The 25827-nt window shown below is 44.0% G+C and overlaps 1 protein-coding gene across 4 annotated transcripts in view; it reads right to left on the bottom strand.

The window, feature by feature from the left end:
* COLGALT2 (collagen beta(1-O)galactosyltransferase 2) overlaps nucleotides 1–25827 on the bottom strand; it is a 256782-nt gene that overhangs the window by 51929 nt on the left and 179026 nt on the right. For all 4 annotated transcript variants that reach the window (XM_068240130.1, XM_068240129.1, XM_068240128.1 and 1 more), the window contains 2 exons: nucleotides 19246–19373; nucleotides 10314–10520 (listed from right to left, as the gene is read on the bottom strand). In XM_068240130.1, the coding sequence (XP_068096231.1) occupies nucleotides 10314–10520; nucleotides 19246–19373 (335 nt within the window). The remainder of the gene's footprint in view (nucleotides 1–10313; nucleotides 10521–19245; nucleotides 19374–25827) is intronic.

The raw sequence follows: 25827 nt of genomic DNA, 5'->3' as shown, positions 1-25827 counted from the left end.
GCTGTTGCGAACACTACGTTGAAGCACTCAGACCTTAGTCAGATCCAGGAGTGTGTTTAAACCAGGTGGACCTGGGAATTCACACTGAGCCAGATTACTTGTATTGTATTCTGTTTATGCTTTGACCAGTTCCAGGGTGTAGAGACCACAGACCTCACACCCAGACTAGGGAACCTGTGTTATCAATCTGTTTATGCTTAGACCAGTTCCAGGGTGTAGAGCCCACGGACCTCACACCCAGACTAGGGAACCTGTGTTATCAATCTGTTTATGCTTAGAACAGTTCCAGGGTGCAGAGACCACTGACCTCACACCCAGACTAGGGAACCTGTGTTATCAATTTGTTATACATCAGACTAGTTCCAGGGTGTAGAGACCACGGACCTCACACCCAGTCTAGGGAACTTGTGTTACCATTCTGTTATACATCAGACTAGTTCCAGGGTGTAGAGACCACGGACCTCACACCCAAGACTAGGGAACTTGTGTTACCATTTTTCCAGGGTGTAGAGACCAAGGACCTCACACCCAGACTAGGCATTGTTTGATATCTGTTATGACGTATTGCTTTCCTGACTACTCCTCTGATCTCTGATTCGGTACCTTGCACATCTGATACTCTGTTGCCAAACCCTGCTTGCCTTGGATGCCGAATCAGCCTTCTGTATATGTACCTTATCTGACCGTGTGTTGCCGACCTGGCTTGCCCGACCTCGAGAGCTATCTCTACTATTAAGAGATAGTTTCCAGATCACTCAGTGACATTTGTCTTTATTGTCACTCACTCTCTGGACCTTCCTTTTTCCAGCCTGACTCCGCCCCTTGGGGAGTCTCAGGCTTCTGGAAGGTTTCCTTATCTTTAGAGCAGTATTGCCCATACTGTCTCTAATTTCCTGTGCTATACTCAAAGTACTACCGTTACGCCCAACACTCACATTATCCAGGTGTCCAGAGGTTAGCAATATATCTGTATTATCGGTGATTCTGCAGATCATCAATAATCAGGTATATATCTGTATTCTTGGTGATACTGCAGATCACCAATAATCAGATTCTCTCTGCGTGCTGACACCGATCGTTACAGAATGGCAGACCAAACCCAAATGGATGCACTCCGCAGCCGTCTAAATGCACTCACCACTACGGTGGAGAATTACACCCGAGTGCTGGACAGTCATCAGACTCAAATCAACGCTTTGTCTGGGACTGTACAAGTTTATCAGACGGCTGTGGATTCAGTGCGATCTCCTCCTAGCACAGACATACGCATGTCTGTACCTGAAAGATTTTCTGGTCACAGATCTGACTTCCGGAATTTCAGAAATAGAGTGTTGTCATACTTTGAGTTAAGGCCTAATTCATCAGGAACCATGGCACAAAGAGTAACTTTCATTAAGACTTTGTTGTCAGGCGATTGTTGTCAGGCGATTCCCAGACTTGGGCATATAGCCTTCCAACTGAGCATAAGGCCCTAACCTCGGTGGAAGCAATGGCTATAATTAATGATGACCTGGACATTGCCTCTACCGCTGAGCGGAAGCTCAAGATGCTACGGCAAGGCAAAGGTCCGGCAGAAAATTATTCTGCAGAGTTCAGGAAATGGGCAGTGTCGACTAGGTGGGACTCATTCGCCCTTCTAGACTGTTTTTTGTCAGGGTTGTCAGATGAGGTCTCTGATCTAATGTTGGGTCATCCTGAGCCAAAATCTATCGATGAGGCCATTTCATCAGCCATCAGGATTGATCGACGTCTGCGTTATCAAAGACAGACCAGGGGTAGGAACAACATGAGATATGTGTCCTACGCTGCACCTCCACATGTTCCATCTCCCCCCGCTTCACCTCCACCAGAACAAATGCAGATTGGTCGGTCGAGATTGTCCCAGGTGGAACGGAGGCGCAGAGTAACAGAGCAGATCTGTCTACACTGTGCAGAGGGGGGTCATAAAGTGCAGAATTGTCCTAAAAAGTCGGGAAACGCTGCCGCCTAGGCGTAGTCGGAGGTATCACCCTAGGCGCGCAGTCGTTACCTCCAGATGATAAACGCTTGCTCCTTCCCTGTGCGATATCTTGGAAAGATAAGACAGAAATTACTGAAGCCTTCATTGACTCTGGCTCAGCAGCCAATTTTATGGATTTTGAATTTGCTAAAAGATTGGGGATTCCGATCACCCCATTGAAACAACGGATTCGGGTCACTGCAGTGGATGATTCCCCTCTGCAGAGTAACCACCCGCTGTCTCAGACCCCAGAGTTAAGGGTCACCATAGGGGTGTTACATAAAGAGAGTTTACAATTCCTGGTGTTACGAATGACAACCTCCACGATCATTCTTGGCATGCCATGGTTACAATTTAACTCGCCTCAGATCAATTGGGCTACAGGTCAGCTAACAAGCTGGTCTACCCATTGTTATCATCATTGTCTAGCGAGGTTAACCTTAGGTAAAACCAAGATTCACATGGAGGGTTTGCCAGATCAGTATTCAGAATGTGCAAAGGTGTTTTGTCCCAAGTCAGCAGATAAACTTCCTCCACACCGTCCTTTCGATTGAGCCATTGATCTCAGGTCTGGTTGTATGCCCCCTAGAGGTCATCTCTATAATTTATCTGGGCCAGAGAAATTAGCCATGCAAGAATACATCCGAGAAAACTTAGCTAAAGGTTTTATTCGTCCCTCTCGGTCACCAGCAGGGGCAGGTTTCTTTTTTGTGAAAAAGAAGGATGGAGGCCTGTGTCCATGCATTGATTGTCGGGGCTTAAATAAAATTACAGTAAAGAATCGTTATCCTTTGCCCTTGATAGATGATTTATTCACTTAAGTTGCCGATGCTAAAATTTTCTCGAAGTTGGATTTAAGGGGTGCATACAACCTTGTGCGGATCAGGGACGGCGATGAATGTAAGACGGCCTTTAACACGCCCGACGGGCATTACGAGTACCTGGTGATGCCCTTCGGTTGTGTAACGCCCCGGCCGTCTTTCAGGAACTGATCAATGAGGTTTTCAGAGAGGTTTTAGGCAAATTTGTCTTGGTATATTTAGATGACATACTAATTTTCTCGTCTAAACTCTCAGAACACAGGGATCATGTTAAGTTTGTATTACGGAAGTTAAAACAAAACATGCTGTATGCTAAGTTGGAGAAGTGCATTTTCGAGGTGACCTCCGTCGCCTTTCTGGGGTACATAATTTAAACCTCTGGTCTCTCTATGGACCCCGCTAAAGTCTCAGCTTTCTTGGAGTGGCCTCAACCTGTAGGACTGAAGGCTCTCCAGAGGTTCTTGGGGTTCGCCAACTACTATAGGAGGTTCATAAAGGGGTACTCTACGGTGATCTCACCTCGGCTCTCACCAGTCTCACCAAAAAAGGGGCAGATACTCACCACTGGTCCCCTGAGGCCCATGCTGCTTTCTCCACTCTGAAGAAATTGTTCTGTTCTGCACCCATATTGAGACACGTTGACATCACCTTTCCCTTTATCATGGAGGTAGATGCCTCAGAGGTAGGGGTAGGGGCTGTGCTGTCTCAGCGTTTTGGGTTGCAGGAAAAATTGCACCCTTGTGCCTATTTTTCCCGTAGATTTTCACCCGCAGAGAAAAACTACGATATAGGCAATAGGGAACTTCTAGCCATCAAGTTGGCCTTTGAGGAATGGCACCATTGGCTAGAAGGGGCAGAACATACTATTACCGTTTACACTGACCACAAGAATCTGGAATACATTGAGGGAGCTAAGAGACTTAGCCCCCGACAGGCCCGGTGGTCATTGTTTTTCTCGAGATTCAGATTTGTAATCATGTGTACCAGGTCTGAGGGCATGACGGTCATCTGGGTGGTAGTTGATAGATTTAGTAAGATGGCCCATTTTGTCCCCCTGAAAGGACTCCCCTCGGCCCAGGAATTGGCCGATCTCTTCATCCTGCATATTTTCCGGCTGCATGGCATTCCGGAAAATATAGTGTCAGATCGGGGAGTCCAATTTGTTTCCAAGTTTTGGAGGGCATTCTGCCATCAGTTAGACATGGAGCTTTCTTTTTCATCAGGCTACCACCCACAGACCAATGGCCAGACCGAGAGAACCAATCAGTCTCTGGAACAGTTTCTGAGGTGTTATGTTGTGGATGCGCAAACCAACTGGGTCAAATTCTTGCCGTTTGCAGAATTTGCACACAACAATCTGAAAAGCTCTTCCTCAGGATTTTCCCCATTTCAGGTGGTGACAGGAAGGTTACCTAAGTTCACCCTATTACCAGTGGCTGCCACTCCGTTTCCAGCCCTGGAGGATTGGCAAAAGTTATTGAAACAAATTTGGGGAATAGTCAGGAAGAACCTGGGGAAGGCTTTTCAGAGTCAGAAAAAACAGGCTGACAAGAGACGTTTCGTAGAGTGGGAATTCCGTCCAGGAGACTTGGTCTGGGTGTCCACACGACATTTGGCTTTGAAGCAACTGTCGCCCAAGTTAGGTCCCAGATTTGTGGGTCCTTTTCCAGTGACCAGGAAAATCAATAATGTCATTTATGCCATTGATCTCCCCGCCAGCATGCGAGGTGTGAGATCATTCCATGTGTCCTTACTCAAACCGGCAGCGCACGTGGATTCCACTCTCCCCCCCCCCCCTGTGTTGGTAGATGACCAACCCGAGTATGACGTTGAGAAGATCTTAGAATCACGGCTTGTGCAGAACTCCGTGCAGTATTTAGTCCACTAGAAGGGGTATGGCATAGAGGAAAGAACTTGGGTGCCAGACTGTCGTATGCACGCAGAGGACTTGAAAAGGGAGTTCCATAACTTACATCCTGGAAAGCCGGGTAGGAGTTGTTCAGAGTCCACTCCTTAGGGGGGGGGGTACAGTGAGAAAACGCGGAAAAGCTGCCGAGCGTTCTGACAGAAAGGCGGCTGATTCCGCGTCCAACGTGGCGGTTTGCACGTGGAGGCGTGCGTCTGGTAACATGGCAGAACGTGGAAAAGCCGCCGCATGTACTGACAGCGAGGCGGCTGGTTCCGCGTCCAGCGCGGCGGTTTGCAAGCAGCAGCGTGCCTCTGGTGTGGCTGAGTCTGTTAGTACACACAGGTTTAGGAATAGGCAGAACTTTTATGACGGCCAAAAGGGGACCAGCTAACCAGGCTGGTCAGCTGACGCCAGAGCAAGGTTCTATTGGTCCATCACTTAGAGGTGGCGCCAGAGAGCGCTACACTATATATAGTTTCTGCTGGCCAGTCACAAGTTGTCTGCCGTTGCAAACACTACATGGAAGCACTCAGACCTTAGTCAGATCCTGCGGTGTGTTTGAACCAGGTGGACCTGGGAATTCACACTGAGCCAGATTACTTGTATTGTATTCTGTTTATGCTTAGACCAGTTCCAGGGTGTAGAGACCACGGACCTCACACCCAGACTAGGGAACCTGTGTTATCAATCTGTTTATGCTTAGATCAGTTCCAGGGTGTAGAGCCCACGGACCTCACACCCAGACTAGGGAACCTGTGTTATCAATCTGTTTTTGCTTAGACCAGTTCCAGGGTGTAGAGACCACGGACCTCACACCCAGACTAGGGAACCTGTGTTATCAATTTGTTATACATCAGACTAGTTCCAGGGTGTAGAGACCACGGACCTCACACCCAGACTAGGGAACTTGTGTTACCATTCTGTTATACATCAGACTAGTTCCAGAGTGTAGAGACCACGGACCTCACACCCAGACTAGGGAACTTGTGTTACCATTTTTCCAGGGTGTAGAGACCAAGGACCTCACACCCAGACTAGGAATTGTTTGATATCTGTTATGACGTATTGCTTTCCTGACTACTCCTCTGATCTCTGATTTGGTACCTCGCACATCTGATACTCTGTTGCCAAACCCTGCTTGCCTTGGATGCCGAATCAGCCTTCTGTATATGTACCTTATCTGACTGTGTGTTGCCAACCTGACTTGCCCGACCTCGAGAGCTATCTCTACTATTAAGAGATAGTTTCCAGATCACTCAGTGACATTTGTCTTTATTGTCACTCACTCTCTGGACCTTCCTTCTTCCAGCCTGACTCCGCCCCTTGGGGAGTCTCAGGCTTCTGGAAGGTTTCCTTATCTTTAGAGCAGTATTGCCCATACTGTCTCTAATTTCCTGTGCTATACTCAAAGTACTACCGTTACGCCCAACACTCACATTATCCAGGTGTCCAGAGGTTAGCAATATATCTGTATTATCGGTGATTCTGCAGATCATCAATAATCAGGTATATATCTGTATTCTTGGTGATACTGCAGATCACCAATAATCAGATTCCCTCTGCGTGCTGACACCGATCGTTACAGTGAAGCTACAAACCCACAACAAAAACAAAAAAACAGCACCCTGCAAGGCTGAGTTAACATAGGAAGGGCAGATTTTAATTTGGAATTTCATGTCTTTGTGAATCAGCCTCACTTCTATCTATCTTAGCTTTTATTATCCATGACTCTGTAACTTTATGACCAACAACTTCTGGAATGTAAAAAATTAGATTGGCAAAGAGTCGCTCAAGTTCACCTTTTCACAGCCTTCCAAGCTTTTGTTTTTTTATCCTGAGACAGAGCTAAAACAGAAACCCACCAACATATCTTTGATCAATTTTATGCCAGGAAGATGAAAACAAATTTGCTGACCAACTCCTTAGCTTGTTGGATCTAATGATAGTCTATGGAAGCTCTAACCACTGGGAGTGATGTCGGAAGCGACGATGCTGCTGGAGGTTCTGTAGTTATTTAAAATAAAATAGGCAGCACTGCAGATAAGCCTGTGTATGGCTAGTTGTTGATGATCATCTCAGGAACAAATCTGGCATATTACACAGTGAATGCAGGCAATGTTGTTACAGATCTTCTGCACTGAATCACTAATGACTGACTAATATTTTTGCCCCTGCAGCAGGGCACATCCCAGCCACCCTCTACATTTTCCCTCCATAAAACACAGCAGACTGCAGTAGGCCAAAAGCATGTCTGCACAGCCATTGTTCCTAAAACTGTCACTGAAAATGAACACTAACACAATCGTTTAGGGAAACACTTACTGAGAGTCTGAATAGGCCTTAACTCTCTCAGTCCTGTAATTAGTAAATACATTTTTAGCATAATGAGAAATACATTTAGGGTAGAGAATGGAATTAGGGAGAATTGCAGTAGTTTCAAACATAGACACTGACAGACTGACATTGCCAAATGATCAGCAGGTAAAGTTGTCACTATGTTGATGTGCTGGAATGGGATCACAATAATTATACAGATATTCCACATAATTGATCAGGATTTCCCATTAAAGCACACTTGAAGGTAGCAATGCTGATCTTTTTAGAATTTTTTATATTTACTATATTTCAGTTACTTTTTGTGTTATCTTATTGCTACATCTGAGACTCTGTAGCTCCTATATTGCTGTCACTATACAGTTTGCTACATCTGCATCCTGTGTATCCCACTAGCAGCTAGTTATTTGTCTGCTCTGCTGACTTGTTTCTGAACATTTCAGTGCCAAACTTGGCTTCAGCATCTGTGTATTGCTTTATTTATTCATCAGAATGACTTTCAAATGTAAAGAGGTAATGACGAGGAAAGCTGCAAAATATTTTTCTAGGCTGCTGAGAACGTTGCCTGATCATTAAGTAAATAACAAGTGTAGGGTTGGATGAGTGTCAAGTGACCAATACACCAAATAATTTTAATTAGATTGTTACTGTATTCACCTGCAGTGGATAGTATCATGTTCCCCCACCCAGCACTGCTACTCACATGTCTCCCTTCTCCTCGCTCACTGTCACACAACACAAAAAGCTGCTTTTCCCCAATCATGACCTCTTCACCTTGCTCTCCTTCTCGCTTCTCCTCCTATTCTGGCTACATGCTCTTAGTGTAAACACAGTACAAACATGCTTCCCCTGTAATCTCTGCACCTGAAGCAAATGTTTCACCTTGCTTCATGAGAGAACCGGCCCTGCAAGTACGTACTCAAATGCCAACCAACTAAACAATAACTAATTTAAATATTATGGGCTTGATTCACAAAGCGGTGCTAACAGTTAGCACGCTGGTGAAAAGCCCTTTATCATGCCTAAACTCAGTTTAGGCATGATAAGTTTAGGCGTGATAAGTTTAGGTGTGATAAGTTTAGGCATGATAAGTTTAGGCGTGATAAGTTTAGGCGTGATAAGTTTAGGTGTGATAAGTTTTGGCGTGATAAGTTTAGGTGTGATAAGTTTAGGTGTGATAAGTTTAGGCATGATAACTATAACACCAACTGGGTTAGCACCGCAGTGCACAGCTGATAAAAAGTTTTGCGCCAGCAAAGTCTGGTGCACTTCGCATAGCGTTTAATGGCGCTGTTTTGCGTGCAGGACTTTGCGCGCAATCTAAACTTATCTAAACTTATCACGCCTAAACTTATCACGCCTAAACTGGCTTTTCACCAGCGTGATGCAATTGTTATCACGCCTCAAGTCTCTAACTAGGTTAGCACCGCTTTGTGAATCGAGCCCTATGTGCGCAAGCCAAACAACAAACTTTCCCACCTGCACAATAGTTGGGCTGGTTGATCCACCAGTTGGATCTGGCAAACAAACTGTTATTAGTTGATCGTCTTATGGTTTGCCAGCTGTACACACACCCAACTATCTTCCAACAGACCAAGTTTAGAAAATAACTAGGCAGATTGTTTGACATGTGTACGAGCCTTTACTCCATGCTTGTTCCAGGTGTGACTCAAACACCACAGAAATCAATAGCTCCACATACAATTATGGCAACTTAAAACTAGATAAAGGCAGGATCACAGTCCTGCTACTTGCCATAGTAGGACAACTCTTATGTAGCAGCACAAAAATAATGTTGCATTCCTTAGTCTGTAGTTGCCTGCTGTTAGAAGAAACAAGTAAAAAGGGCACCCAAGGCGCCGTGGAAAAAAGGGTGCTGCCATTTGTAGCAATAACAGCCATGATTAGCAGCAGTAAGTGAAAGCAGCAGGCTGCGGGGCTACCCACTATGCAGGCACTATTTATTGCTGTGATTTGCATGGCAGGGATAAGGGATAGGCATCGGTAGATGGAGGGTTAAAGGTTAGGCATTAGTAGAGGGATGGTTTGGGGTTAGGCATCGGTAGAGGGACAGTGTAGGGTCAGGCACTGGTGGAGGGAGGGTTCCTTGTGAGAGTAGTGTTAGGTTAGGTATAGTAAAATATCAGTAAAGATTACAGATATTCTACTATGGGAATTAAGTAGTGGAATATCGGTAATTTTACTGATATTCTACTAGCGACAATATCCAGCACCCTTTCATCCAGGCACCTTTATTACTTATATGCATTCTAGGAGCCTAAAGTGAACTGCAGGTACAGCAGAAGCCAATATAAACAGGACTTCCTGTGGTAGAGCTGGGAGGATTTAGAAAACCCCAGCAACTCCAGTGATGGTAATAACAGCAATGATTTACAGCAGACGAGTAACAAACGAAGCAGCGGGTTTAGCTGGCAGGCCTACAAATCGTCATACATCAAAGAGAGGTTGGGAAATATAGGAATTCAAGAAAGATGCTTAGGTAGAACAAAGAACATAAGGAAGGTGTAAAAGTGTAGGAAAATAGGGATTTTACAGAATTATCTTGCATTTAAATTTCACCAACAAGCTTCTTTACCTGTTAAAATCTATATTAACCTCCTTGGCACTAATCCCGAGCTAGGGTCAGGGCAGAAAACTGCAGCTAAGAGCGGTAATCCCAACCTCTGCTTGGGGTGGCCGCCGGAGGCTGTGTGCAGAGTATAGCGAGCAGCGGGCGTTTCTCCATACCTCCCATAGGATCCCGACGCCAGCCGCCATTCTTCTTCCTCTCCTCCGGGGCTCTGCTTCTTGCTGGTGAGATCGCCAATTTCACTTTAGATATGCAGCGCCACCCAGAGGATGGAGGCATAACTGCAGCGCTGGGGCCAGGGAGGTGAGTAATTGAAAAACTGCTGCAAATCTCCCTGGCAGCATGATTTTTTCCAGGTTTTAGGGTCTGAAAGGGTGCAAAAAAATTGCACCGCCTTAGACCCTAAAATCCGGAAAGAATCATAACGCCAAGGGGGGTAATTAAATTCCCACTGGGACATACACAGCATATTTGTCTTGTAATACTTTTTCCTAGGCTAGATTTTTACTAGAGATAACTGGCTTTTGTCCTTCTGCATGGTACATACGGTGAGGAGGACTGAATACTGTAAGCTGCCTCGGGATTGGACTTATGTAAACACCATAAAAACATTCTTGTTTTCACCAATATTTTTTTTTTTTAAATAGTGGATGGACTTACACCGGGTGCTTGTTATACATCACTGGGAGGAATTCATCTACTGGTAACATCTTGCTCAGGGGCTCAGCAGCAATCAGTTTCTGGGCTCCCTGCTGAGAGATGACGTAAGCCAAAGTCCAGTAGGAATAATCAGCTTCAACTAAATTCATCACATTCGGCACAGCCTTCTCAGGACGTTGCACTTGCATTCTTTTCCTTCCAATGTAGCTTTAAAAATGAAAACACGTACAAAAAAATTAATATTAACACCATTAGTAATTTCAATACTTACCTAGTGTAGAACGTTAATAAGAGATATGCCTTTCATTATTCAGTCACATGTATTGTACAGAGCAGAGATGTTTTGTGTGTTATCCTAAAAGTGTATCCAAGTCTGTAGAAAAAAGACCATACAGCTTCCAGTATGACCAGACTAAAATCTAATAGCCTATAATTTCACGTAATTTATATATTGTACAGGACCACTTGGACAGGTCCTGGATGGATGGTGCATTTCTCCTGCCTATATTGTTTGGTCTCAGTGAATCCTTTCTGTATCTGGAAATGAGTCCATGATTTTTGATTAGCAACCAAGGTTGCTATCTTTGATAGCAGTTTCAGGGCTGGACTCAGGAGTGAGAAGGATGGAATGGGTGGGCTGCACACTCCACCCGGATACAGACCAGATTTTTCTACCTGCCCAGCAGGAAGGCAGGTGATAAGTCAGGTGCAGACCTGTGCACTGTGGCTGAGTGTGTGCGTCAGTGAGATGCAAGCCTTGCAAGCCTGTGTGTGTGCAGCAGTGAGCTGCAGGAGGACTTATCCTACCAATATCTGGAGTAATATTCCCAGCTTTCTGTGAGGAAACAAGGCGGGACTGTGCAGGATTTGTGGACTTTCTTTTCCTGTGCAGGGGCAAACGCAGGATTTTTAAGGGGGGGATTCCTGAAAGGTCCGGAAGCACTTATGTCCCCGAGTGCTTCCGAAGACAGGTGGCTTCATACTGCCCATGCACAAAAGTGCGCTGGCGTATTACGGGGCTGCCTGTCTTTGGAAGTACTCAAGGACACGAGTGTTTCTGAGGGCTTCTGGTAGCAGCAAATTTGAATGGGGGACAGCGATGGAACAACTCCCCGAGAGAGAAACGGCAGATAGACTTAGTTTGGACAATTCAGTGGAATATGCCACAATGTCACATAGCGCAAGCAATAGCCATATGATGCAGGGTTATATGCATATGCGGAAGATGGTGGCGCTATATAAATACTAAATAATAATAATTTGCCTCACCAGGATTGCACTTTTATTTAGCTTTCCTGTATGACAAGAAGACACAAACACCCAGCACTAGGGAAAGAGGGAAACAAAGGTGAATGAGGGAGTGCTGGTGCACACCAAGAGGGCTTCTGAGCGTTTTTCAAATCGACAGTGATTTGAAAAGCGCTTGGCTAATGTTACCCTATGAGGGTTTTCTCACAGCAGCGTTGTGATTTTTTCAAAATCGCAGGTATATTGCATGCAGCATTTTTTTGAGCAATTCACTCAGAAATCGCTCTGAAAATCGCTTCACAAAATTGCACTCACTAATTGCTAGCAATTGCTATTGTGATTTTAGCGTGCATTAGCCCAGTAAGAGGAGGAGTGGAGAGAGACTGAGAATAGCCTGAGATGGAGCAGAGAGCTTATCTGTATTGCAGAAAGCAGCCCTCCTGGAGTCTCGGGACTGTCAAAAACTTTTCACCTTGTTTAACACCTTATCCACACATGCAGTCATTATAACAATGAGGAGAGACCAGACAGATGTTTGCCCACAGACCCTCCAGGCAAGCTCTGCATCATGCTGTGTATATTTACCAGCTTGCCTGCCCTCTAATTGCACTTTTATCAGCTAGCCTAGTGTTTCACCTGAATACACCAGACACAAATCTCTGAATGAAAGGCTGCCTGGGGGGAGATTGACCCCCTTCCAGCCAGCACTAGGGGAAGGAGGAAAACAATAGTGAATGCAGAGAGAGTATCTGTATTGCAGTCCCCCATCACACAGGCTACTTGCATGTGTCTCCTGTCCCTGCCAGCCAAATCCAAAAAAGCTTTATTGGCAGGGCCAAATACATTTAGCATTGCCAAAGCAAGCTGCAGGCAGCCCTCCTGGAGTTTAAGGACTGTCAAAACTTTTCAACCTGTGAAATACCTTTTGTAGCTGTCTACATGCAGTCTTTACAATAGTGAAAGAGCTGAGTTTTTCCCACAATCCCTGCAGGAGGCAAGCCTTTACCAGCTCGCCTGCTTCAGCGATTTCAGGGAATTTTTTTTAAAGGTACAGGAGTCTCAGGGGGGTGTTCCATACACCCAGAACCCCGGTCTGGATACGCCAGTGCTGTGGACTATACTCTTGCAAAGTAAGCCTATTTTCCTTTGATATTTGATGCTGATTCATGAAGCCTGTTTGTTTTGAGCATTCAATAAATGAACTGTGCTTTGAACTGACCATCTCCTGCGTACTGGCTGTGAGTCTCAGTCCCCCTGAATATCACAATATATACCAGTGGCTGGATAGTGTACTGGGTAATTGCTCTGCCCCAAGGAAACAAGAGTTGGAATCCTGACTGATGGCAGTATCTACTCAGTAAGGATTCCTTGGGCAAGAATCTCTACCAATGCAGGGTGTTATTGTTATTACAGAGTGCTGACATCTTCCACAGCACACAATGGAATCCCTACCATACTGTACATCTACAATAGTCAAATGCCAATTGTAGGGGAAGCAGGTTAGCTTCATGTAGATAGTGTCCTGGCCCAGATTAGAACCAGTGACCCAATGCTGCAGGTGCTATCCACTCAGTTCTCAAACAGCAAACTGTAGCTTACATAAAAGTAGGTCAGAATACCCAATCCCTGTCTCCACCCAGAAGACACGTGCTGGCTTTCCTGCATCTTATTTTCCTTGGGACACCCAAACAGGTAGACTATGTAGCAATCGTCAACATTTTCAGTGAGATGATCAAAATTAGTTTTGGAAACAGGGACAAGACCAGCTTTCTAGAGCCCGGAAAAAAGTTATTTGCAATATTTATTTCACCAAAAGTGACCTATTCAGCTTGTGTGGATGGTGGGGAAGCAGATATACATAAACCCTTAGAAAGAGTCTATACACTTAACGTGAACCAGAGATGAAGCACCCTCATGTATTTTACCATATATATCAGTGGGAACATTAGAGAAAACACCTACTCTGCTCTCTTTCATTTGTTTTACTCCTCAGCCTGCTTTTAATCAGCCCTGATAAAATCCCTGACTGAGCATTCAGTCCGGCTTTGCTCAGGAATCATTATAGCTGAGTCTGTCTTCTCTGATGTCTTTTCAAGCCCAAGCCTGCCCCCTTCTGGCTCTGCTATAATGACTCAGATATAATGATTCCTGAGCAAAGACAGACTGAATGCTCAGTCGGAGATTTTATCAGGGCTGATTAGAAGCAGGCTGAGCAGAGAAAAATGAAACAGAGAGCAGGGTAGGTGTTTTCTCTAATGTTCCCACTGATATATATATTCAAATAAATGAGGATGCTTCGTCTCTGGTTCACTATAAAATGACATTTCCGTTTGAACTACACTTTATTGTCTTTAACATTAGATAAACTATCACTGGGTACGGATAAACCATTACAAACATTACCTAACTACCACTATAATAAAACAACCACACAGACAAACATGTAGGGGTCACAAGCTGGTTGCAGCTGCAGAGTAGAGAATTGGAACACTGAGCTCTCAGACTTCGACATACAGTGGTTTGAAAAAGTATTCAACCCTATTGAAGTTTTCCACATTTTGTCATATTACTGCCACAAACATGAAAGAATTTTATTGGAATTCCATGTGAAAGACCAATACAAAGTGGTGTACACATGAGAAGTGTAACGAAAATCATACGTGATTCCAAACATTTTTTTACAAATAAATAACTGCAAAGTGAGGTGTGCGTAATTATTCAGCCCCCTTTGGTCTGAGTGCAGTCAGTTGCCCATAGACATTGCCTGATGAGTGCTAATGACTAAATAAAGTGCACCTGTGTGTAATCTAATGTCAGTACAAATACAGCTGCTCTGTGACGGCCTCAGAGGTTGTCTAAGAGAATATTGGGAGCAGCAACACCATGAAGTCCAAAGAACACACCAGACAGGTCAGGGATAAAGGTATTGAGAAATTTAAAGCAGGCTTAGGCTACAAAAAGATTTCCAAAGCCTTGAACATCCCTTGGAGCACTGTTCAAGCGATCATTTAGAAATGGAAGGAGTATGGCACAACTGTAAACCTACCAAGACAAGGCCGTCCACCTAAACTCACAGGCAGAACAAGGAGAGCACTAATCAGAAATGCAGTCAAGAGGCCCATGGTGACTCTGGACCAGCTGCTCAGGTGAGGGAATCTGTCCATAGGACAACTATTAGTCATGCACTGCACAAAGTTGGGTTTATGGAAGAGTGGCAAGAAGAAAGCCATTGTTAAAAGAAAAGCGTAAGAAGTCCCATTTGCAGTTTGCCACAAGCCATATGGGGGACCCAGCAACCATGTGGAAGAAGGTGCTCTGGTCAGATGAGACCGAAATGGAACTTTTTGGCCAAAATGCAAAATGCTATGTGTGGCGGAAAACTAACACTGCACATCACTCTGAACACACCAGCCCCACTGTCAAATATGGTGGTGGCAGCATTATGCTCTGGGGGTGCTTCTCTTCAGCAGGGACAGGGAAGCTGGTCAGAGTTGATGGGAAGATGGATGGAGCCAAATACAGGGCAATCTTGGAAGAAAACCTCTTGGAGTCTGCAAAAGACTTGAGACTGGGGCGGAGGTTCACCTTCCAGCAGGACAACGACCCTAAACATAAAGCCAGGGCAACAATGGAATGGTTTAAAACAAAACATATCCATGTGTTAGAATGGCCCAGTCAAAGTCTAGATCTAAAGCCAACCGAGAATCTGTGGCAAGATCTGAAAACTGCTGTTCACAAACGCTGTCCATCTAATCTGACTGAGCTGGAGCTGTTTTGCAAAGAAGAATGGGTAAGGATTTCAGTCTCTAGATGTGAAAGGCTGGTAGAGACATACCCTAAAAGACTGGCAGCTGTAATTGCAGCAAAAGGTGGTTCTACAAAGTATTGACTCAGGGGGCTGAATAATTACGCACACCCCACTTTTCAGTTTTTGTTTTTTTTAAATGTTTGGAATCATGTATGATTTTCGTTTCACTTCTCACATGTATACAACTTTGTATTCGACTTTCTCGTGGAATTCCAATAAAATTGATTCATATTTGTGGCACTGGAAGCGTCACATTATATTATCATGTCCTATTGACATTCCATGTGAGTCTATAGAGGTTTCTATTATGGGCTTTGGTATTACATTCTCATTACTAAAAAATAGGGCAGAGAATTCCAACATTTCACACAAATTATGAATTTTGCAGATTCTGAGGTTGGATTTGCAAATCCCAAAATTATAATTTATCTCTAATATAGTTTTGCACTAATCATTAGATTAATCATGGCAAGTGCAAATCTGAAAAAATATGTTCATAATAGGTTACAAGTTCGCTTAGAATTTTCGATTTTTACTTAGATTTTCCCTTTCATGTCCCTTGACATTTTTCATTATTTATATCGAAAAACAATTGCACTTTACTTAAATTTTGCATACGTAGTTATCTGAAATTTGCAGCAGAATTCTGTGAATTCTTTAAAGTCTGATGCAAAAGTCAGAATTCTGCAAAATCCATGTGCTTGTCCTTACTGAAAAAGCGATATACTTTAAGTATTACATTTTGTTGCATATATTGTAGGTGATAGTGTTTTTTCTTTTTCCTGTGTTGCTGTTATTGATGGATTTGAAAATAATTAACAAGTGATCAAACACAAACTAGTAGAAGTCAAGCTCACAACTTGATTTACTTGGCTGCTAGATAATATAGCACTTCCCAAGGTGTAACTACTGTGAAAACAAATGTTCATTCAATGTAGTAGTATAGCGTTCATAAAGCATTACCTTTATTGTAGAAGGAAGTATATTACAGTAACTTAAAATGCAGCAGGCTCCCAAAACAGCAACACCCAGCTGATCTGCACATGGCCCACACATGATAAGCCTTAATTCTACACAAACACCTATGAGAACTTATTTAGTTAGTTCTTGGGAGAGGCTATGAAAACAGTTCCAGGTGTTTAAACTACAGGAATCTTTAATAAGTTAAAAAGGAACACTATCAATTATTTTTTTATACTCTATATTAGGGTACACATTACCACTAGTGCTAGGGGCTAGAGATGTCGCGAACCTCCAATTTTCGGTTCGCGAACCCTGTTCGCGAACCTTCGCGGAAGGTTCGGTTCGTGTAAAAGTTTGCGAACCGCAATAGACTTCAATGGGGATGCGAACTTTGAAAAATTAGAAAAAATTATGCTGGACACAAAAGTGATGGAAAAGATGTTTCAAGGGGTCTAACACCTGAAGGGGGCAGGGCGGAGTGGGATATATGGCCAAAGTCCCGGGGAAAAATCTGGATGTGACGCAAAGCAGCGTTTTAAGGGTAGAAATCACATTGAATGCTAAATTGCAATCCTAAAGTGCTTTCAAACATATTGCATGTGTATACATCAATCAGGGAGTGTAATTAGAGTACTGCTTCACACTGACACACCAAACTCAATGTGTAACGCACCGCAAACAGCTGTTTGCGTAGTAACAGCCGTGCTGGACTGATGCACAACATGGCCAGAGTGCAGGCCGTGGCAGTTTTCCAGCCCATATGGTCGCCGGGCTGTGGTAGCTCAATGATAGAACAACAGTGACTGTCCAGCTGATCAAATTTGGTCTGTCCACAATGAAGCAACGACCTTATTATCTTCTTGTATGTAGGTAGGCATAGGTAGGAGACCTAGTGTAGGTAGGTAGGCATAGGTAGGTGCCTCAGTAGTTATCTAGGCATAGGTAGGAGACCCAGTATAGGTAGGTAGGCATAGGTAGGAGACCCAGTATAGGTAGGTAGGCATAGGTAGGTGCCTCAGTAGTTAGCTAGGCATAGGTAGGAGTCCCAGTATAGGTAGGTAGGCATAGGTAGGTGTCCCAACAATCAGCCAGGAGCAAGCCAAGAGCCTAACTAATCTTTCCCTAGGAGAAAAAATCTGCAGCAGCTCTCCCTAGTCTGTCTATTTGCAGCAGGCACACGAGTGAGTATCATGGCCAGCGAGCCTGCCTTATATAAGGGGGGGTGGGGCTCCAGGGCTTAGTGTAGCCTGAATGGCTACAATGTGCCTGCTGACTGTGATGCAGAGGGTCAAAGTTGACCCTCATAGTGCATTATGGGGCGAATCGAACTTCCGCAAAAGTTTGCCTGTTGCAGGCGAATGCGAACCCCCAAAGTTCGCCTGGAACCGTTCGCAGGCGAACCGTTCGCTACATCTCTACTAGGGGCACTTTATTTATTCACCCAGTTCTCTCTCCCTCTCTCCCTGCTTCAAAATCATCCTTCATTCCACACAGCTCACAAATATACTTCACTGTGTCACAGTATGCAGGAGACATGAGGAGGAGGCTGATCTGAGGAGGTAACAGGTAACTAGATGAGTTGTAATATTGCTGTAATATAACTAGCAGGGAGATGTGTATACACGTTTCCTGACTGACTGACGGGCTTGCTTGTGATGATACACTCCAAGCTGCATCTACTTCAAAGGTTGCTATGAGAGGAAGAGACGATGTTTACAAAGGTATTATCACACTCTTTATCAGTCAGAGAACAAAAGACATTGAACACACATTTCTGGAATCTTAAATTCCTTACCACCATCTGAATAAGATTCTTTCAGCAAGGTGATTATTAAACTATACACTGAGGAGTTGATAGCAACCCCCCTGTGCAGGAACATGGTCTAGCCCTTTAAGAGTCTGACACTTTTGTATCTAAAACTGATGGAGGATTTTAGAGCAGAGAGGCAGAGCTGTGTGAAGAAGGAAATTGCTCATAGTACTTGTAGTAATGTGTGCCCTAACATACAGCATTTAAAAAAAAAATTCTTTAATCGATAGTAATCCTTTAAGGCTAATACACATAATGAAATATTTACTCCCAAATTATGAATGTTCCAAACAGATCAGCTATTGTTTGAAAGGAAAATTTTCTACAGACTGATCAGGAAAGACCAATAACAGAAGAGTTTCTTGGTAAATAAATGATCAGATGTGGCAGTCAGAGATATTGATTTGTCTTACACATAACGTGGCATCGATATAGGTACAAATCAGAAAGAAGTTGTTGAGCATGCAAGATTGAACTGGAGAGCCATCTTACATGTGTATACATTGGTCTGGTACTCCGTCCAATCTTTCCCAACCAGGAAATCAATCAAAAAGACCAGTGCACCAAAAGATTGGTCACACATCCCAATGTGTACCAGGCTTTAGAATGGGTTTACAGCTTGCACACGGGGCAACTCCTTTACATTTTTCACATCACGCCCAAAAACTATGCCCAAAGTTGACTAAGAGGCTTGGTGAATTTACAAAGAGGTAAACTAGGACTAGTAGGGCTTGATTCACAAAACGGTGCTAACCTACTTAGCACGTCTAAAGTCTTTAGACGTGCTAACCAGGGTGCTAAGTGGGTTAGCACTGGATTTCTCAATCAGATCGCGCGCAAAGTTTTGCGCGCAAAGTTTTACGCGCATAAAGTTTTGCGTGCGAAAAGCTGGTTTAGACATGCTAAGGGGGTTTTCACAGGCATGCTAACAGTTAGCACCGCTTTGTGAATCAAGCCCGTAGTCTTTTAAATCCTTAATATAACACATTTGCATTGTACTTGCACAGTACTTTACTCATAAAAGCAATAATAATGACTAACTATTCAGTATTACTATTAACGCAACTATTATTTACAGTTATCTTAACTGAAAAATTACTTACATTAGGTCAAAATCCAGCTCATCCATCGCAATGTCATTCATCAGCTTCAATAGCTTCCTCTTAAACTGGAACTCAAACCGGACATCATCCTCTATGATAAGAGCATTCTCTAGTCCCCTTTCAACAATCTAAATGGACACACAAAATTAGTTACAGAGAATACACAATCTATGAAGACACACCATAGTAGTGCTTTTATAGTCAGTGTGTACTCAAACCTACTCTTTAAGCATGTCTTGCTTTTTGACGTTATATCACAATACAGAGATTCAGTTTAAGTATATCATGAATGAAACACTTATAACTATGACAACAGGCGATCATGATTTTATGCACCTGAAATCACAAAAATAGTGAATGACATCTCTGAATTTCGGAACGCTCATGTAAAGTGTGTCAATATCATCCAAATACATCACAACATAATACATCCTCTAGGTTGTAAGCTCGCAAGGGCAGGGACCTTCCCCTAGTGTTTACTGTTTCTGCTGTATTTTATTAAATGTACAGATACAGATACAAATGAAGTGTAGTTTAAAGAGAAACTCCAACCTAGAATTGAACTTTATCCCAATCAGTAGCTGATACCCCGTTTTACATGAGAAATAGAATGCTTTTCACAAACAGACCATCAGGGGGTGCTGTATGACTGATTTTGTGCTGCAACCCCTACCACAAGAAGCTCTGAGTACCGCGGTACTCTGGGCAAACTGCCACAATGTAACAATGTTCACAGACAGGAATTAGCTGTTTACAGCTGTCTCTAACAGCCAAAACAGCTAGGAGCAGCTACATAACCTGCCCACAGTAAAAATGTCACCATGTAATAAATGTCAGAATGTAAATCGGGGAGAGGAAACATTTTACAATGAGCAAACACTGACTAAATCATTTATACATAATTATGGTAAAAAATGAAGCACTTTTTTTACTACATTATTTTCACTGGAGTTCCTCTTTAAGACATTACCAGTACTGGTGGCAATGTCTTAAAGGGGTTCTTTCGCGAAAAAAGTAGGCAGTTAAAAAATGTGACAGATGACAGGTTTTGGGCCAGTCCATCTTTTTAAGGGGGATTCTCAGAGCTTTCTTTGTTTTCAACAGCATTTCCTGAACAACAGTTTAACTGCCAAAATAGCAAGATACCAGCCGGCCTCCCTAATCACTTGCACACTATTATGTAGCAGTAGGGTATTGTACTGTGTTAGCCATCAGTAAAAGCAAGAAGTTTTAAATCAGGATGATACCATTTATTGGCTAACTAAAAATGAATAAAAATAAGCAAGCTTTCGGCCTTTCAGCCTTCGTCGGGCTTATATCCTGTTAGTTTGCAGGCTGGTGGTACAGACAGCTTATATACATGCAACATCAAAAGGGAAAACAGATATTTTTTTTCAAGCATAAATACACGTCATTAAGATGCCTTAATTCAAACAGACCATCTAAATGGGGTTAAAGGTTGTTAGCTAAGATAAGCATCCTTGTTTACGCCATGCTCACAGACCTGGATTAGAATTGACCCAGAGGTATCGTAAATTCTTAGTTCACAAGTTCAGCTAGAATGGCTGAGAAAGTTTAAATATCATCCGCCTCATACCAATATAAGAAGTTGTTGTCCTTATTCAAACCGTTCTGCACAGCTTTGAACCAATTTATAAATTTTGTTTCTGCTATTAATCGATCATTTGACGTTTTGAAGCCACCCTTCAGCACTATTATGTCAGTTAGATTTTGCAACTGTTGTTCAGGAAATGCTGTTGAAAACAAAGAAAGCCTTGAGAATCCCCCTTAAAAAGATGGACTGGCCCAAAACCTGTCATCTGTTACATTTTTTAACTGCCTACTTTTTTAGCGAAAGAACTCCTTTAAACTACACTTTAATTGTATCTGTCCTTGAGTTCCTGGTTGTCTTGATTGTACAATGTGTTTGAACTACTCATGTATCTATGATCTGCACTACTGTCTATTTTGTATTATATTAATTATTGCAATTATATAAATAAAAAATGTTAATAATAATAATAATAGGTATCTTAGATTAACGAGGTGCTATTATATGCAATACTTTTATTTTTGTAAAAGTCTGTCACTACACTTACACAAACATACACACAAACACAAACACAGAGCCTGAAAAGCCAGCTCAATGGGATGAACAAAATCTGTGCCATCAACATACTCACACTCATAAATTACTCTATCAGTTTGGTATGCTGGCCAAAGGAGGACATTGAGACTGCTGATGTGAAGACATAGAAGCTCTAAGAGACTACACCAGCTGGTAAAAAAGGCAGCCTTGATTTTGTGAGACTTAAAGTCATTGGGCCAGATTTATCAAAGCATTACTGACAGTTTTTTCTTCTTAAACCGTTCTAACCAGCAGAGGAACAGTTCTTCATGATAATAATAAACTTCTCAAATCCTACATAATAGTGTCAGTTTAGCGTGGATTTCTAGAGCTGCACTACAGTTAAGAAAAGTGCAAATCCATCCCTAAACTGTCGCAGATTAAGAAGTGCTTAATAGCAGCTCTACAATGCAGCAGTGTACATGTTAGGCATGATTTGTAAAGGGCTCCTCCTCCTGCTGCCAGGTGTCCTGTGAAGCTGTTATGTGCTTAGGGCTCTTTCACATCTAACAACGCGTGCAGGAGCCGTTCTCCTGCACGCGTTGAATAGCCTGTGGCGTGTCGCCGATATGTAGCGATGCAATCAGCGGCAGTAGGAATTAATTCAACCCGACGGGAAAAACGCTGGCTCCCAACGATTAAAAGCACCTGGGTGCGTTGAACCACAATGAAAAACAGCGTCGGGTGAGAAAAGTGAAATGAAAGTCTATGGAATTTCATTTTACCTTGGTTAACGCAAAGTTTCGACTGGCTCTAGTGTGAAAGAGCCCTTAACCCTTCCAGTGCTGGCCATTGATCCAATACAGCAGATGTATTGGTTACCACAGCAACAGCGATTTCCCCTCACACACCGCACTGACTGAGAGACCTTCCTAACTCCTCCTATTCCTAACAGTTTAAGAAGGAATCTGTACTATCTAGGGATTTCTTAAGATACCTGAGACAGTTCTGCATGGATTTCTAAAAACCTACTATATTTTGTCTCAGACACTCTTGATAAATCTGGCCCAAGGTCCTGAACAAAAACAGTAGTATAGCACAGAAAAAAGATCTGCTGAGAGAATGCTTGAGGCTACATAGTTAGTTTGGTTGAAAAAAGATATTTGTCCATCTAGTCCAACCAGAAAAATAAATAAATAAAATACATAAATAAAGGCAGCAGGCAGCAGCAGACATTCAAGGAATATCAAGTAAAGTAAGTACCATGTCTAGAAAAAACCCTGCATGGTACATACCACCAATAAATAACAGGGAAAGCTCCACAAGGCCCAATTGAAAGACATAAATAAGATTGGAACCACAAGGTTTACCGGTACAGGCTATAACAAAAAGAGTGGGATATTGTCATGAATGATATGGAGGTCAAGACAATTATCCACTGGCGTAACAATAAGGGATGCGACCCCTGCCGTCGCGGGGGGGGGGGGGGGGGGCAGGGGCCCCCCTAGGGCCCGCTCAGGGACTTTTGAGGGGCAGGAGGGGTCGCAGCATAAGAGGAGAGTGTGGCAGATCGGTGGGGAGGGGGGAAATTCCCCCCCTCCCTCACTTGGGCTCTCCTCTTAGCGCTCCCCCTCCTGCATTCATTGGTGGCAGCGGGCAGGCAGCAGCAGCAGCGGTGGCGGCAGGATGACTCATTACCTCCTTCTCGCTGGAGGACTTTCGTTCTCTAAGTGCAACTTCCTGTTTACACAGGAAGTTGCATGAAGCACTTAGAGAACGGAAGTCCTCCAGCAAGGAGGTAATGAGTCATCCTGCCGCCACCGCTGCTGCCTGCCCGCTGCCACCAATGAATGCAGGAGGGGGAGCGCTGAGAGGAGAGCCCAGGTGATGGAAGGGGGGGGGGATGTTCCCCCTCCCCACCGATCTGCCACACTCTCCTCTTATGCTGCGACCCCTCCTGCCCCCCAAGAGTCCCTGGCAGGTCATTTTTTTTTTTGCAGGGGGGCCCGGGGATTTCTAGGTACGCCCCTGCGATTATCGATTCCGTATCGTTCTACAAAGCAGAGCAGAATGTCAGTTCTGTTTAAAATGTACAGCAGATGTCTTTTTTTTTCTTTCACTCTAACTTAAAGAGACTCTAAAATGAGTGAACCAGCATGTGTTTACTGTAAAGCACCTTACATAGTGCTAAACCACCGCTATCTCGTGGCAAAATGAGTGGTTTTCACCCCCCAAATCCCCCCTGCAAAATCTACGACTTTCTTGGTCGTGGATTTTGCTGCTCATGGAGGCAGAGCTATGAGCTGCAGCTCTGCCTCCATGCGCGTCAATCGCCGCACGGATCTCCGCCTCTCCCCCGCCCCTCTCTGCGAAGGCAGATTGAGAGGGGCGGGGGAGAGGCGGCGATCAGCGGGGATTGACGCGCTGAGAGGCAGAGCTACAGGGCTAAGCTCTGCCTTTTCAGGAAGAGCTCCTCCGAGTTTACAGAGGGGATTTGGGTGGTATAAACCCCTCATTTTGCCGCGGATAGCGGCGGTTTAGCACTATGTAAGGTGCTCTACAGTAAACACATGCTGGTTCACTCACTTCAGTCTCTGTTTAAGAGCAGACCCATCACCCCACTTCCTTCCTAGCTATTCATACCTAGGTGCTACAACCAAATGCTGGCCTGTACAGCAGAAAGCAAAAAGCGATCAGTCCTTTTGGTTCCCTCTCAAACCTTCCCTCTGAAATGCTGCATCAGGACAATGGGGAGATCCCATTTATTAATAGTTCAAGGTGCGGTTATTGCAGACAAAAGACAAATATATTTCCCGCGTTCTTAAAAATCAGCCTAATAGATCATCCAAGTTATAGCAGAGTAGGAGCTCTAGAAACAGAGTTATTCGGCATTCACTGAGCGCACGTTACCTTACTGCTGTTTGGTGTCATTTGATTACACATCAGCCGCAGGTTACAAATCTGCCCTCGGATTTGCTGTGCACCAATCCGGACAGAAATTGCGCAGGTTATTGGTAAATTGTGTCACTTCAGGCTTGCACGAAAAACCCATGCCAATCATGCTCCGCAGGAGGTAAGCCAGCCCACCAAGTCAGATTTTATAAAAGTCTGGTCCATCGGCGACCATTTTTAGTCTCCAAAATTCCATCAACCAAAGACATACACACACGTGCTCCAGGAGACCAAAGCACATGGACTACCATAACATGCTGTGACGGTTGAGTGCCACAACTCAGATGTCTGATTATTGGTGATCTGCGGAATCACCAATGATGCAGACGCTATACCCGATTATGTGTGATCCGCAGAATCACCAATAATACCAGTATACCAAGACCAAGATCAGGGTGTGTAGTGTTTGGGTGCAACCGTAACTTAAATTACTTTACTGGACCTTACCAAAGGAGTTGGTAAGGAACAATTTGGATACAAACAAGACGGATAGCCAATAGGCTCCCCAGTCAGGCTGGGAAGGATGCAGACAGAGAATACGGTGGTAGTATAGCTAGTCTCTGCCAGGGGTACCGGCGAGAGACAAGAACGAATCAGAGAGATAATAACAGACATACACCAGATAGCAAACTAGTCCTATCAGAGGAGCTAGCTTAACTGGCAGCAAGAAGCTACCCCAGGCCTTTCCAGTGGAGCTGGAAAGGTGACACAAGTGACTTAAATCGCTGAGGAGCTGAGAAGGTACCATCAATTACTAAGCTATACCTCACCAGTGGAGCAGGGGAGGATAGTAAATACATAACAGGTGCTGATCAGTGGAGCTGATGAGCCTCAGACCACGCAGACTAGGCCCCTACAGAGAAGCAGGCTGGCACTAGCAGAACCTAATAAAGGCTAGACCTCTACAGAAGTGCTGGCGAGGTACCCAAGGTACACAGGCCATCCGAATAATAAAGTACAAACCCCAGCTAGCTGGGGACACTGAAACTGGAATAGAATCTCCCGAGGAGCGGGTGATTCAAACAATACTGCAGGCTAGTGATGACCTGAGACACAAACAGAACTGCACTACAGAACCACTTCACCAGTGGAGCTGGTGAAGCCAGCACCTCACCAGTGGCAAGGGCCCACTGGTGAGTAGAGTAGTCTGACAGGCAAGGCTCGGCAACAGAGAGGTACATATAGGTACAGAATCGTGAGACAAGAGAGTAAACGGTAATCAGGCAGAGATTCAGCAACAAGTAGGTAGATAGGCGAAAGTACAGGATCAGAAGGCAGGATCAGAGTCAGAGGTAATAGCTAAGAGTCCTACACAGGAGATCAATACAGTAAACAATATCCTAGTCTGGGTGTGAACTCCTTGGCATCAACACCCGGGAACTAGTCTAACAGATAACAGAAACCAAACCTAAGCTTGGGTGTGAGGTCCGTGATCTCGACACCCTGGAACTGGTCTAAAGTATAACACATAAATGACACAGTAATCCTAAGCTTGGGTGTGAGGTCCCTGGTCTCAACACCCTGGAACTGGTCTAAAGTATAACACAGTAATGATACAGTAA

This window comes from Hyperolius riggenbachi, chromosome 6 (genome assembly GCF_040937935.1).
Source record: "Hyperolius riggenbachi isolate aHypRig1 chromosome 6, aHypRig1.pri, whole genome shotgun sequence".
NCBI lineage: Eukaryota > Metazoa > Chordata > Amphibia > Anura > Hyperoliidae > Hyperolius > Hyperolius riggenbachi.
This window is presented reverse-complemented; position numbering and strand designations above follow the sequence as displayed.